Here is a 15,271-nt window from a genome sequence, read left to right as displayed (position 1 = left end):
AGACCTGGTGACCTTCAAGGCTCCTTTCCAACTGAATGCATTCTGTGATTCTATGGTACCTGTCTGCTGCTGCCAGCCTTGAGTCCTCAGAGCTGGCACTGCAGTTCTGCTTGGATGCCCCCTGCCTTACACTGATTTTGGGGCTGGGTGTCTCATGTTGTTTAGCTAAGTGTCACCTTGTTGCTGGGCCTTTGGCATTGTTGCCCCCCAGGGTGGTGGGAGCAGCAGGGTGGCTCAGTCCTGAGCACTACCTGGCCGTGTTCTCTGCCCGTAGCTGGTGCGCAAGAAGCACATCCTCTCCCGCCTCCACGATGCCCTGGCCTGGCAGACCCTGCCAGTCGTCCAGCTGCTGGCACCGGATGAGAGAGTCTGCATGCATCTCATGGGAATACTCTTTGGTAAGAGGTTCAGGGCCACAGCAGTTCACTGCAGTGAAAAGGCGGTGACCTGGTTTTGGATGTGAAGCTGCTCCACCTCTGAAGCCAAATAAAGACATAAGAGGGGACGTAAGGGTAAAAGGCAGTGTGATTATTGCCTTTGCATGGAGTGCAGAGGTCTTCAGCATACCCCTCTGCATAGTTTATTTTCCATGCAGAAGCTGTGGTGGGTTTCCTCAGCAGCAGTGTATGACTGCTTGCACACTCTAGGATTTGTATTTGTACAGATAGGAGATAAAATTCCATCCACAGGGAGCTGGACAGGCTTGAGAGGTGGACCCAGGCCAGCCTCATGAAGTTCAGCCTGGAGAAGAGGAGGCTCAGGGGTGATCTTATTACTGTCTACAACTACCTGAAGGGACATTGTAGCCAGGTGGGGGTTGGCATCTTCTCCCAGGCAACCAGCAATAGAACAAGGGGACACAGTCTCAAGTTGTGCTGGGGGAAGTATAGGCTGGATGTTAGGAGGAAGTTCTTCACAGAGAGAGTGATTGGCATTGGAATGGGCTGCCCAGGGAGGTGGTGGAGGCACCGTCCCTGGGGGTCTTCAAGAAAAGACTGGATGAGGCACTTAGTGCCATGGTCTGGTTGATTGGTTAGGGCTGGGTGATAGGTTGGACTGGATGATCTTGGAGGTCTCTTCCAACCTGGTTGATTCTATGATTCTATGATTCAACAAGGCCAAGTGCAAGCTCCTGCACCTGAGCTGGGCCAGTCCCAAGCACAAATATAGGCTGGGCAAGGAGTGGCTCAAGAGCAGTCCTGAGGAGAAGGATTTGGGGTTATGAGCTGACCACAAACTCAACATGAGCCAGCAATGATCACTGGCAGCCCAGAAGGCCAGCTGTATCCTGGGTTGCATCAAAAGTGTGAGCTGCAGGATGAGGGAAGTGATTCTTCACCTCTACTCCGTTCTTGTGAGATCCCACCTACAGCACTGTGTCCAGGTCTGGTGTCCCCAGCATGAGAGGGACGTGGAGCTGTTGGAGTAGGCCCAGAGGAGGCCATGAAGATGACCAGAGGGCTGGAGCATCCACTATGGGGACAGGCTGAGAGAGTTTGGGCTGTTCAGCCTGGAGAAGAGAAGGCTCCAAGCAAGTCTTATAGCAACCTTCCAGTACCTGAAAGGGGCCTACAAGAAAGCTGGACAGGGACTTTTTACAAGGGTCTGTAGTGATAGGATGAGAAGAAATTGATTGAAACTTGAGGAGGGCAGATTTAGACTGGATATTAGGAGGGTGAAGAACTCTAGGTAGCACGGTGAAGTCATGGATGCTCTCTCCTTGGAGGTATTCAAGGCCAGATTGGGTGGGGCCTTGAGGAACCTGGTCTAGTGGAAGATGCCCATTGGAACTAGGTGATCTCTAAGGTCCCTTTCAACCCAAACCATTCTATGATTAATAGTGAGTTTAGGAAAATACATGCATTTTTTGAGAGAGAATGTTGAGATAAGCACAGGCAGAAGAAAGTGAGTTGACAGAGGTGTAATGTGAAGAGGTATAATGTGGTGTATACCCACTCTTACCTGTGGGGAGATGGAGAAGTTCAGGTAAGCCTGAATTTTACTGCAGGGCTCGCTCATGCTGTGTGCAGATAAGGATGTTAATGAGGATTGGGCAGATGAGGCAGGAAATAAATCACTCCCTCACTTGCAATGTCATAACATTGCTTTAGTCGATCAAATTTCTGAGAGGTCAGGGGGGAGGTTAATTTAATTGGGTATGTTGAAAGAAGTGGTTTGGTGTGGCAGAAATGGGGGTCTAAACCAGGTGCCTGATGCTGTAGGTACCTGTAGCTGGAAGGAACTGGGAGGTAGAGTTTCTAGTCTAGTGTGGCATAGTAGGCAGTGGCTTGTTTTGATACATCCAGTCCTACACTTTTGTTGTAGGAAGGACTTGTGAAGTGGTGCTTCAGGTTTGATTTAATGTTGGAGTAGTTTCCATATGCTTTGAACTCGATGTTCAGACCTTGGTATGGGGAGTTTCAGTGCTGTGGACTGAGTAGACTTGTTCGTGGTTATTGGTATGAATAGGAGATAGGAATGACAAGTCAGAGGTGGACTTCAACTCGGGCCGAGCTGGAGGGCTGGTTCAGTGTCCTAGCGCCGGCTACGAGCAGTGAGATGGTTGCAGTAACCTTTGTACTTGCATAGGTGGAGCCATTGCCTTCAATTCTGCAGTGCAGGCAACATTTGCAGGAGAGCTGAATGCCACAAGTCTCTGTGCCCTGCTGATGGAGGTTACCTTTTGCTGTACTCCCTGAGAGTATCCTTCCTCCGACAAAGTCAGGCTGATGTGAAGCAGGGAAAACAAAGCAGTTCTGAAAAAAAGTTGCAACTCTTTTTTACAAGAAGGCATTAAGAGCACTGACAGCCACAAGCAACAATGGGTTCCATGACTCTGGTTTATCTTTTAGGGATGTTGCATACTGTGGAAGACAGCAGTGCCCTGGACCTAGTCACAAAAGGTGAGAGTTAGATGTCACATCTCAGTTACTGACAGTTTGTAAAGGGAGGCTGTGTCTTGTCTGATAACTATAGTAAGATGCTCAGCTTCTGCACAGCTTGAATTGGCAAGAGCTGCTATTTTCTGTGACAAGCAGTGACAAGCAGACTGTTCCAACATTTGGGGCCAGAGGAGTGCCTGCAGGTGTAAATATTTAGCATTTCTCTCACAGGTTCTGTGCTATGAATTTGGTGTCAGATGAGTAGTAGTAAACAACACCTCATCTTTGTCATCTTTGGACCTAACTGAAGCCTCAAAACATATGGAAATCTTCATGTAGGCTTCAGGGAGCTTGGGGACATACTGCTTGCTCCTCAGGGCAGAGAGTATTTGGGATTTACCTGTGCAGGCTGCAGTCCTTATTTGAAGTCTGAAGGAAACACCTGCTGTCAGAGGAATCTCTGCAGTCCAGTTAACCTGCTGAGTCTGGTGATATTAGCTATGCAATGACTTCCTCCTGTCCAGCCATGAAAGATGGAAGGAGGTGTGACCAGCTCCCTTGGTTTTCAGGCACTTGCTTGAAGCGGTGTTGAAAAGGTGACAAGTCCTTCTGTCACGTTACCAGTCTGTTGAGAGATGGATGCTCTCAAACAGAGGAATTCTACCTTAGTAACAATCTGCCTCTTGAAAGTTTGTAGAGGTTCTGAGAGTTCAGGGCAAGAAAGAGTCCTTAAACCGTCCATAAATCACCCCAAGGTGTATCTCTGCTAAAATGTGTAGCTCTTTAGCTAAAGTAGGTCTCCTAGATACCTCTCCAGTATTGCCCTGGGTATACCAAGAGAAGTCCCTGGTGGGTTTTTTATATGATGTTCTCCTGGAACACAAACCAAAAGTGTTTTTCAAGGAAGTCATGCCACAACAGCAAGATACACCCAAGGCAGCCTTACCAAATCCTGTGGAACTGTGTTCTGCACAGTGTCCCAGTCAAGGGGCTATTGCCAAATTCTTACCTGCTGACCATTCAAGTGACCAAGTTCTTAAAATAACCAGAAGAGGAACTGGTTCACTGGCATAGGTGTAGAGGCAGAGGCAGCCTTCTAGCATCAGGCAGCTCTGCTGTGGTTTTCTTAGGGAAAGCCAGGTGATGTGCAGTCACTGCCTGGTGAACAGTTTCTTGTTGATTCCTTGTGTCAAGACAGAGCAGTCAGAGTTCTTAAAGCTGCAGTGAACCGTGAATGACAGCCCTTGCTGAGGGGGTGAACAGTGCCACAGAGGTGACTGAGGCTTTGCTTTCTGGCAAGGTCTGTAGGACAACTGTAGCAGGGAGGAGTGGCTGCACTGTAACCTCAGAGACAGGAGATGCTCAGTCTACATCTAAGGACATTCTGTTTCAGTTCTGATACCTTCTCTAGAAAGATCTATTTGTAGAGGTCAATGTTCATGCTGTAAGAAATGCAGTTCAGTTACCAGAAGTTTTTATGCTTTCAAAGTAGGGCTTTTTTCCCCTCTTCCTTTCCTCAGTCCTTTTGTTTACTTAGTGCCCTGATGCTCGGTTTGTCCTCGCAGTTCATTTCCATGCTTGGTTTGTAGTGCAGCGAGAGCAGGGCTGCTGCCACTGCTGCGGGGAGCTCGGGCTGGGCTATCAGCAGTAATGGTGCTGGCAACGCCAGCGTTACCCTGCTCGCTCAGCACCTCTATGCTCATTTAATTGCTGAGCTCTTTGCTCACTGCTCTTCTAAAGCCCTGTGGAAGATGGATTGGGAATGCTCTGGGGTGTGAATTACTGATCCTGTTTCTTCTGCCTAGTTCTGGTGCGGCTTCTGGCTGAGCTGAAGTCAGAGCTGTACTTACGCTGCATTTTGGATGAAAGCCAAAAAGAGGTCAGTGAGGATGAATTCCCTGCCCTTCCTTTCAATCAAGAGGTGGAAGAGATGGAAAGGAGGGGCCCTGCGAGTCTGCAGCTACTGTTCTGGGATGCAGGCTCTGCTGCAGTGGGATGTCTTAGTGCCAACTCCCCTGCTGTGCTTTTGGCAGTGATGGTGTCAGCCATGGAGTTTTCCTATTGTTCCCATGACGCCTCACAGCCATATGGCTTCAGAATGTTCTTGTGAAGCTGTGTAGCTCCCTCACTTTCTTCTCTTCTTACCTTAACAGTTTCAGTTATATGAGGAACCTTCCCAAACAGTGCTCTGGGCCCCTGCTCTTTTCATTCCTAGGTCTGTAATGGTCTCATAGGGTACAAAAAACTGGGAAGTAGTGAAATTTGAGAGAAATTCAGCTGGTTCCTCTGCTCTTGTAAGAGCTGAAGGGGAGAGAGAGAGAAAAAGGAGCAAAAAGCAAGAGTTTTTTTGATTAATGAAAAGATATTTTGGAGACTTAGTGGTGTGCTCAAAGTTTTCCTGTGGTGTACTTTAAGTGGTGAATACAACTCAGCTCTGGAAAAGAGCCTATTCTGGAGTACGATGCATCACCAAGAGCTTGCTGCCCTAGGACTTTTCACTAGTGAAATGTCTCCTTTCTCTGTCTCCTCTACAGCTGTGCCAAGCAAGTAGTATGAGAGGCACACTGCCCACATTCACTCTCTTGGGCAAGCTGGCAGATGCCATCCCAGGCTTTGCTGATATACTGGTGGTAGAGCACAGTGAGTAATGTGTGATGACCTGCTGAAGAGTCATATTCACAGCCCTAATACATGTATGCATGCCTGTACTCCCCTCTATGAATTCATGAAGGTCACAGAAGAAGCTCATCCAGAGGTTGGAGTGGCATTCAGGCCTCCTGTGTTGCAAGTCAATACCTTCACAGCAGGCTTGTCCTTGTGCTTTTTGCCAACTTGGCAAAAGCAGGCTTTGTGAACTGGGATTTATGATCTGCCCCACAGGCAGCATACCTTTAGTTTTCTTGGCCCAGTCCCTGACCAGCAGCCTCAGTTGTTTGTGGAAGCAGCTGGTGAACAGTAAGCTCCTCTAGCTATTTATTACTGTACCTCTGCTCAGAGGGACAAATGGTGGTGAGCACATTGCCTGATTGTTTGCATTCATGAGCCTGCATGCACCAATCTGCCCAGTGAGCTTTGGCAGGTTTTTAAGGGAAGTAGGTTGGTGCTTTTAAAAATGCAATTCATTGGTGTGAATGTTTTCTGCTTCTGTTCCTTGCACTAGATAATTTAGTGGATCATCTGCTGATGGGTTTGATGTACCCAAATGAAGCCCTCAAGGCTGCGGTCTGCTATTTGTATGGCAAGCTGTACTCCTCTTCTGTTGGCACAGAAAGGCTCTCAGCACACTTTGAAGAAAGGCTCTGTGGTCTTTTCCTGAATACTTTGGGATGTGCACAGACCAAGGAGCTGCAGGTTAATTGCTTGGGTAAGGTGTTGCTGAGGGAAACTGCAAGGTGCAAGAGAAGGCTCAGAATGAGGAAGTAACCCTTGGCTGGTTTAGGTGCTCTAATGCGGTTTGTGCCCTAGGGGAGCTTTTTGCTGCTTGTCTGAAGCAGTCAATCTTTGCTGTTCCTTCGTGGCCCAGACCTGCTGCTGAGCTCCCCCTAGCCCTTCGTTGTCCTTCGAGCCCCACATTTGCCTAGCACTGACTGATCAACAGTCTCTTCAGAGCTTGGCTTGCACTGTGCACAGCCTGGCCTGTCTCAGTTTGATGTTTCACCCTAGGAACAGACCACACTTTAAAATGTCTGAATGCAACCACTGCACAGACAGGTGGGTTTTAGAGAGCAGTGGGATGGAGTCTATTGAACATGGTCTTCAGATATAGGACATCGTGTTATTTACATTAGAAAGCTAGTGTGGAAGTGGCACTTCCTTGCTTTTATGCTTTCAGCTGCACTTAGGAGCTGTTGCTGTGGAGCACAATTTTAGCCTTTCTGACACTGCCTGCATTGTAAACTATCCAGGGAATTCCTTTTTGTTGTAGAAGATGGGCAGGAACTGGATTGCTCCTCAGATCATCTGCTCAGCTGCTAGAAGTGGATGGTGGTTCCTTTGAAAGTAGAATTCTCTAGGTCAGGCAATGCTGCTTGTGAATTTGTACTGACATGTCCTGATGATTCACATCAATACCTGCAGCAATGCTCTGCCCATTTATACTTGGGGCTTTTATGTGTGAGTGGATATCTTTTAGCTAAAGACAGCTGTTTTGATAAGAGCCTGTGGAAGTAGAGGGAGAAGATAAATGCCACTTTGCTAGGAAGTATTCCAGAGAAAATGTCTGCTTATTGTTGGGTCACTGATTGTAACTTGGAGAAAAATGCAGGGCAAGAGCTCTTCCAAGAAACAGTTTAAGGACTGGGGACTGGAGCACAGAAGATGATGCAAGTAGAGTGCTGCTGAGGTCATCTAGCAGTGCACATTCATGACTCTGAGATGGAACAGGGAGCAGATCTGACCCAGCAAAAAACGTCAGCAGCAAGTTGTTGCAAGACACAGGGCTCATGGCAGCGTCTGGGGATGCAGCAAGGAGAAGATGAGGGTGAGGGCCTTTGTTAGAAATGCAGGAAGGGGGAGGAAGTTGTCAAGTCTTAGTCTGTGAATGCTCCTGGGTTAATGTTATCTTTGCTGTATCCAGTATGGTGCTCACTCTTGCTGCTTTTGCAGGTTTGCTAAAGGAGCTGCTGAAATCTGACCATTTTGTATCTGTTCTCATGAATAATTCAAAGACAGGGGAGGAGCCTGAGAACTCTGATATTTTGGAAGAGGAAAATCCACTGCCACTTGTTCTCAAAAAGGTGATTCCTGAAGTAAACTGTTGGTAAACATAAATAATTTGATGGCCCATACTGAGTATCTGAGACATTTGTGTGTGTGCTGCTGCCAGTAACAACAACAGAGGTGGCAGTGGGAAATGGGGGCACCCCCATAGATCACCTCATTGTTCATTCCTGAATCCTGGAAGGGGAAAACTTTGGTCCTAACCTCAGCTGGTTTTACTCACAGCTGAGGTCTGATGGCACCACTTGTAGTGCCACCGTGACTAAGCATGGCAGCAGAGCTATTCTTACTGATAGTCTTCCCTGTTGGGGGGTCTCATTTTGCATTTTGTTGAGTGTATTTGGTCCAGTGTTTTATCTTGCCTTAGCAAGTTTCATCTGTGAAATATGAGAAATATGAAATATGAAATCTCTCAAGAGAGATGTTGAGGTGCTGGAAGGTGTCCAGAGAAGGGCGACAAAGCTGGTGAAAGGCCTGGAACACAAACACTATGAGGAGAGGCTGAGGGAGCTGGGGGTGTTTAGCCTGGAGAAGAGGAGGCTCAGGGGTGACCTCGTTGCTGTCTACAACTACGTGAAGGGACACTGAAGCCAGGTGGGGGGTGGCCTCTTCTCCCAGGCAACCAGCAACAGAACAAGGGAACAGTCTCAAGTTATGCCGGGGAAAGTATAGGCTGGATGTTAGGAGGAAGTTCTTCACAGAGAGAGTGATTGGCATTGGAATGGGCTGCCCAGGGAGGTGATGGAGTCACTGTGCCTGGAGGTGTTTAAGAAAAGACTGAATGAGGCACTTAGTGCCATGGTCTAGTTGACTGGCTAGGGCTGGGTGCTAGGTTGGCCTGGATGATGTTGGAGGTCTCTTCCAACCTGGTTGATTCTATGATTCTATGTGTCAAAAGAGAGATCTTCATTTATGTTTCAATTTTTAAAATGCAAAGGAAACTGTTTCCTCCTCATATCTGCATAGTTGACTTCCTCTCTCAGTCTGACTTCTGTTTCCCAACAGCTTTTGTTGACCAAAGATGAGTTGTTGCAGGCAGCAAGTTCTCACTGTGTGGCTGCAGTGCTGGTTCACTCGCCCAGCAGATATGCTCCTGCTTTTATCCGTGCAGATGTCCCAGGTGAGGAAATGCAGTAGCATCCTACTGTTCATCTCCCAAGATCAGAGCACTCCCTGACTGTTTGTTTTAGGAATTGGTCTGGCCCCATGAATCCACTGGTGACAGGAATGCAGTGGCCATTTTATACCAGTAGAAATGGCTAATGTGGTTTTAGGTGTAGAAAAGGAGAGTATATTTTCAGCTGAAATTATAGAAGCAGCTGTCAGTAGTCAGAATGGAGTTTCCACAGCAAGAATTTGGACAAGTCCTTGAGGTCAAGGTCCTTCTTGCAGGGTCTTAGATACAAGCCTAAACAGACTGTGGTTCCATCTTGGCTCACTGAATACTGTTAAGTTTGCACAGGATTTGGTCTAGGATTTAGCTTTAAGATGCAGCTGTGGGTGATGATTTATTATTTCTCTGTAATCCTGGAAGACAGAAATGCTTCCAATTTCCAAATTCTTTGGGAGATAGAAAAGTTCTGAGGGAAAAAAGGGATCACTGCATCTGTGCTGCAGCTTGCTTTGTGGCTTTTCGTTTGTGCCGAAGGCTAGAGCCACAATTCAGCTCCTGCCTGCTGAGTCTGAGCAGGCGCCTGTGGGACTCTGCTCTCCAGTCACCTTGTTTGGAAGGCTACCATACCCCCCAGCATCTGCTTCTTTCTCCATTCCTGACATTTCATAATACAGCTCATCTCCCTGTGGCTGTGCCTGTTGCTAGGCTTCCTCCTTTCCTCCTCCTTCCTCTGCTCTGTTCTAGAAGCAGCTGTGCCATGCTGTGAGCAGACTGCCTTTTACCAGGGTGACCTTATTTGTGTGTGCTTGCAGAATTCCTGTTTGAGTGTCTCTCATGCAACAGTGAAATTCTCATCTGGTCAGTGTATTGCTGCTTGCTGCTGCTGACTGAGGAGCGCCTTTTCTTCTCCAAGTGTCACACAGTCTATGGTGAGTCATCAACCTCTCTGACAGAGTGACTGCAGTAATACTGTGGGCATTTGTTGTGCCTCTAGCTGAATTTCAATGCTTCATACACACAGTTTTCAGTCAGGATGGAGAGAGGGTTGAAAATGAGTACCTATCAGATGTGTTTTTGGTGGCCAGCATAGCTTGAGTTTACAGTGTCACTGTCCTAAGGACTTGCTGATGAGCAGGCATTTGTTCTAATAGCTAGTTATCATGACTGACACTACCAGATTTACTGTTAGGTGTTCCTGTGAACATACCAAGAGTGGATTTAAGAAGAAAGGCTAAATTCTATCTAGTTTTCTGGTGTGAACATCCTTAACATCCACCAGTGAAGGCTGGAGCCTATCAGGGAGCTGAGAGAGCACTCAAGGGTTTTGGGTGGTTGTTTCTGTCAGAGACTAGGAAGCATAATCTGTCATTATCTGCTGGAAAGGGTCCAGCAGAGGGCTATGAGGATGATTAGGGAACTGGAGGGCATGGCTCATAAGGAGAGGCTGAGGGACCTGGGGCTTTTTAGTCTGGAGAAGAGAAGACTTAGGGGGCATTTGATAAATGTTTGTAAGTATCTGAAGGCTGGGCAGGAGAGGGGGGACAGGCTCTGCTCACTTGCTCCCTGGGATAGGACAAGGAGCAATGGGTGTAAGATGCACAAAAGAGGTTCCACCTCAACACAAGGGGGAACTGCTTTGCTGTAAGGGTCACAGAACACTGGAATGGGCTCCCCAGAGAGGTTGTGGAGTCTCCTTCTCTGGAGCCTTTCAAGGCCTGTCTGGATGTGTTCCTCTGTGATCTGTGTTAGTACTCTCCTGCTCTGGCAGGGGTGTTGGACTCGATGATCTCCTTGGGTCCCTTCCAGCCCCTAACATGCTGTGAGCCTGAGATAATTATTCCAATCTTCCTTCTTTTTTAAAAAAGAATTTTACTTCCACCATAAAATTTGGTATGTTAAAGGCCCTCTCTTGACATCCCTTTAACATATGCAGGCATTGAAGCTCTAATGAGGAGTCTCCAGGATGTCCTGCAGCTGAACAATGTGGAGTTGCACAAACAGGGGCTCCTGCTCTTCACTGAAATACTGAAACGGTAAGGCAGTGCACACCTCAGGCTAGCACAGGCAGAGTTTGGTGCCCTCCGATGGAGGCTGTGGTGCTTTTGCCTTTTGCTTTTGTCTGAGACCAGATATCTACAGCCCCATCTGCATCTTTGCTATTGAAAGCTGAACAGATGCATCTCCCTTATTCTTGTGAATGGTTGTTTCTGAACATTCCAGCTTGTCCCCTTTGTGCTTTCATCCATCAGTATACCTGCTCATCCTGCTTTTTTGCCAGTCTGGGAGGTGAAATCTCCTTTCAGCTGTAGACAAAGCAGGAGGGAAGGCTAGGTAGGTCCAGGCATCTGTGAGCAGGCCAGCTCCTACTAAATGCACCTCTGTGATGAAACAGAGCGTGCAAATTCCATGGCTTCTTGTCTTATATCATCATCTGAGCTACATTCAAACAGCAAAAACAAATTCTTGGCTGAAATATTAATGTGTTCTGTCACTTTTTTCCTCTTGTTTTCTACTAAGGAACAACATACCCTGCCTTGTTTTTCTTCTGTGCTTCCTGTTCTTACTCTATGATCTTGTTCCTGTCCTGTCATGCTAGTGACAGAGTCTTGTTTTTGCCACTTAGTTCCCCCAAGAGAGCCCTTGAGCTAAATTTTGGAAATGTCACAGTCAATTTTGTAGCAAGGGGCAGGGTAAAAAGGAGAAGGAGAAGCAGCAGTGCTAGAAAAGTGTGGTGATGCCAGTGTGGGATCTGTCAAAAAGAGAAACCACAATGTGAGAAACACTAATTACAGCGTTTGTGCTTGTAAAACAAAGAGAACCCTCTGCAATTACTCTCGTTTTCTAGCACATCTATTTTGTTTCTCTGAGCTTTGCCTTAGAAATAATGTTTTATTTAAAACTATCTTGTAGTGGATAAAGGGATCTCATTCTGGAACCTCTCCTCCTGCTTTTTTCTTGAGATTCCTGGAACCTCTCCTCCTGCTTTTTCCTTGAGATTCCTGGAATCTCTTGTGTGAGCAAGCCCTGCGCTCTGGTGTTGTCCAAGCAGGACGTGCTGCTCCCCTTGGCAGGCTGTCAGGAATGAAACTAATATCACACAGTATCATCAGGGTTGGAAGAGACCTCACAGATCATCAAGTCCAACCCTTTACCACAGAGCTCAAGGCTAGACCATGGCACCAAGTGCCACATCCAACCTTGCCTTGAAGTGCCCCAGGGACGGCGACTCCACCACCTCCCCGGGCAGCCCATTCCAGGGTCCAATGACTCTCTCAGTGAAGAACTTTCTCCTCACCTCAAGCCTAAATCTCCCCTGGCGCAGCCTGAGGCTATGTCCTCTTGTTCTGGTGCTGGCCACCTGAGAGAAGAGAGCAACCTCCTCCTGGCCTCAGGTAGTTGTAGACAACAATGAGGTCACCCCTGAGCCTCCTCTTCTCCAGGCTAAATGGTGGGTAGCTTGCCCTGAAGTGCCCCTTGACTCTCCCAGACACAACCAGAGTGACAGGCACAGCTTGGGGCCCAACGATGAGAAGCTGCAGGTAGCTGCAAGAGTGCTGCTGTCCTTCACAGTTTTCTTCCAGGCCCTGAAGATATCATAGTGCACCATATTGCAAGTGGGTTTAGGTTTGTGCTTCTTGAGTGAGTCAGCAATACTCCTCCATCCCTTCCTCCCTGCATGAGTCAGTGAAGACTTTTTTTTTTTCCCCTGCTGTGTTTTACTTCAGAAGGTCAGAGATTAAATAAATACAGAGGATTAGCAGAGTAACAGTGTAAGGAGAAACAATTTGGAAGTTCAGCACATCACTTATGGCTTGGGCCATAAGTGCCCAAGTTTGTATTCATAGAGTGCATTGGAAGGGACCTTAAAGATCACCTAGTTCCAATCTCCTGTCATGGGCAGGGGATACATTCCACTAGACCAAGTTGCTCAAGGCCTCATCTAACCTGGTTTTGAGCACCTCCAAGGAGGGAGCATCCATGACCTCCATGGGCAACCTGTGCTGGTGTCTTACCACCCTTGCTGTAGAGAACTTCTTCCTAATATTCAGTCTAAGTCTGCCCTCTTCAAGCTTCAGTTCATTTCTTCTCATCCTATCTCTACAAGCCCTTGTACAAAGTCCCTGCTCAGCTTTCTTGTAGGCCACTTTCAGGTACTGGAAGGCTGCTGTAAGGTTTGCTTGGAGCCTTCTCTTCTCTGGGCTGAACAGCCCTAACTCTCTTAGCCTGTCCCTGTAGGTTCCACACAAGTTCCACAAGGCCTTTTACTTGCCAGCAGAACAGGAGGTGACTGCCAAGCTGGGCTGTGTCCCGCTGAGTGTCAGAATGATTGTGCCTCTGTTTACTTTTTGCCCTGTAGCTGGTCTAGCAGTGTAATTTCCACTGAAGTTTGCTTTCCTCTCCCTTTTGTGCATGGGAGCTGCTGACTTGCTCTAGTCAAGCATGCCTATGAAAACTAAGTAACAGGGCATACAAGGCTGGCTCTTGTCACACTGTGCTGCTTTTCTAGCTTTGCTTTTGGAGAGCCTCTTGTCAGTGTGTAGCTGCCTGTCTTCCCACTTCGTTCCCAGCTGTACCTGACTTGCCAGGAGCCAAATGAGCATAGTCCACCATTTGCACAGCTCTGTCCAGCAATGGGTTTAAAGGTTTGTCATCTCTCCATGCTTTCATGCTGAATGCTTAAAGCTGTTGGGCTGTGAGGCCATCAGGCCCAAATGCTCACTATCAGGAGGAATTGTCAAAGCTATTGGATTGTATTAATTTTCCTGATTACTTTTCAAGTGCATGAAGGTCCCTGTCCTCCTGGCAGCATCTGGCATTAGAGGTGCTGTAAGGCTCACGTTCTCGTGGCACTGTCCTGGCTCTGGGATGGTGTTGTTTGCTTGTTTATGGAGAAATAGGAATTGCCAGATGAACTTAGAAATGCCAGGCCAGATGGCCTCAGCATAAAATCCTAGGCAGAGAGTTCACTGTGTTTTGCAAAGCCTGCTTCCCTTGTGCTTTTCATGTCAGTGTTTGCTGGTACAGTCACACAGTTATCCAGGCTGTAGGAGTTTTTTCATCACAGTAGGGATCCAGACCTGCTGAAGTCCACTCTTTGTAGCTAACCCTCTAGCTGCTCAAGTTTGAGACTGCTTCCTTGAGAGCAGTGGCTCTGAATACTGAAAAGCATGGCTGGAGCCACATGACTCAGCTGTCCATTTGGTGAGGAGATGAGAGGGAACTCCAGTTACTTAACTCTGAGAATATTCTCCTTGCTTGCCCCTCTTTCCCTTTGCAGGCAACCAGTGGAAATCAAACTGTTCACAAACCGAGGTGTATGTATAGAAGCCATTGATATTTTGATGGAGACAGTGAACTGCCCAGTGCTGGAGGTGGTAGTGGAGGCTGTGAGAGCTGTGGCAGCTTTTCTGAGGTAGGCAGGAAAGTACTGGCAGGCTCTTCTTTGTGCTACCACGTTGGTCTCTGCATCTCTCCTGTGGCTGTGTGGGTGAGCTCTGCAGTGGGACTTCTGGCTGAGACAGGCGTGGGTACAGCAAAACCAGCATCCCACCACACTCAGAAGGCTGCCAGGGTAATGAAGCTGTGGTAGGCAGCAAGTCACTGCAGCAAGGACCCAGCGTCCCAGGCAGGCCTGTACTGCAGTTCCTGTCCCCCTGTGCCCTATCCTGGTAGCAAGCAGAAGGCTTCATACAGTCACGTACATGGTGGGAGTGGACAGTGAATGCAGTGAGGGTGCATTTGGGCATGGCAAATGTAGATGAAGGCACTGCTCAGGTACTGAGACTTTAGTGTGCTGATCTGGAGCGAGGTGGCAATGGCATATTGCTGTCAGAAGAAGTTATTTTTGCTGGCATTGCCTTCCCAGGTGGAATGTCCCTGGCAGGGAATGTGCACACTGTCTCTGTCTTTCCTGTTCAGGAAGGACCATCTGAGCTCCCCTCCAGTCCCATATGAACAGCTGCAGAAGCTGCTGGAGGCAGTGCTGAAGCGATGTGCTGACCTTTCCCCACCACAGAGTAGCAAGAGTCATGCAGTAAGTCAAAAGCTGTCGTTTGCTGGGAGGACCAAAGCAGACAGGGAGGATCCTCCCAACACACTGTATGGATGTTGTATATATGTTCCTTCCCCCTCCCCTGTGGCTGGTGTTTCTTTTGATCCCCATGCCTCGAGGTGGTACCAGTCTTTGTCATGGAATTAGCTGAAGATGGATGCTGGTGAACGTTGTCTTCCTAAATCAGTGAGGATTTATGGAGCACCACTTGAGCACACTGCTCTATTTATGTGTTCAGTATTCCAAAGTTATTTGAACTTCTCCTTCTTCAAGCTCTCACCTTGTAGCTTGCATTGCTCAATCTATTTTTTTTTGCAATAAACATCTCCTGCTATGCCTTCAGACCAAGAAGGTCATCTGATTGCACTGTGATGCCTCAGCAAGGATGCTGTTGGCCACTCTTTGAACTGCAAATCCTCTCCTGTTCCTGGAATGTGTAGTTGGTGTGGTGTGCTGCTGGCACCTCTGCCCTTCTGAGGAGATGGATAATGAAAAGACAAGGGC

General features: G+C 47.8%; 1 protein-coding gene across 1 annotated transcript in view; it reads left to right on the top strand.

Moving 5' to 3' along the window:
* Positions 1–15,271, top strand: part of MEI1 (meiotic double-stranded break formation protein 1) — a 41,639-nt gene that overhangs the window by 521 nt on the left and 25,847 nt on the right. The window contains exons 2-12 of the mRNA XM_064154850.1: positions 275–398; positions 2,853–2,903; positions 4,688–4,761; positions 5,417–5,522; positions 6,043–6,246; positions 7,488–7,618; positions 8,607–8,721; positions 9,528–9,644; positions 10,649–10,748; positions 13,994–14,128; positions 14,635–14,749. Of these exons, the coding sequence (XP_064010920.1) occupies positions 275–398; positions 2,853–2,903; positions 4,688–4,761; positions 5,417–5,522; positions 6,043–6,246; positions 7,488–7,618; positions 8,607–8,721; positions 9,528–9,644; positions 10,649–10,748; positions 13,994–14,128; positions 14,635–14,749 (1,272 nt within the window). The remainder of the gene's footprint in view (positions 1–274; positions 399–2,852; positions 2,904–4,687; positions 4,762–5,416; positions 5,523–6,042; positions 6,247–7,487; positions 7,619–8,606; positions 8,722–9,527; positions 9,645–10,648; positions 10,749–13,993; positions 14,129–14,634; positions 14,750–15,271) is intronic.

Source organism: Pogoniulus pusillus, chromosome 15 (assembly GCF_015220805.1).
Source record: "Pogoniulus pusillus isolate bPogPus1 chromosome 15, bPogPus1.pri, whole genome shotgun sequence".
Lineage (NCBI taxonomy): Eukaryota > Metazoa > Chordata > Aves > Piciformes > Lybiidae > Pogoniulus > Pogoniulus pusillus.
The sequence above is the reverse complement of the archived record's forward strand: the minus strand, read 5'-3'. Positions and strand labels throughout refer to the sequence as shown.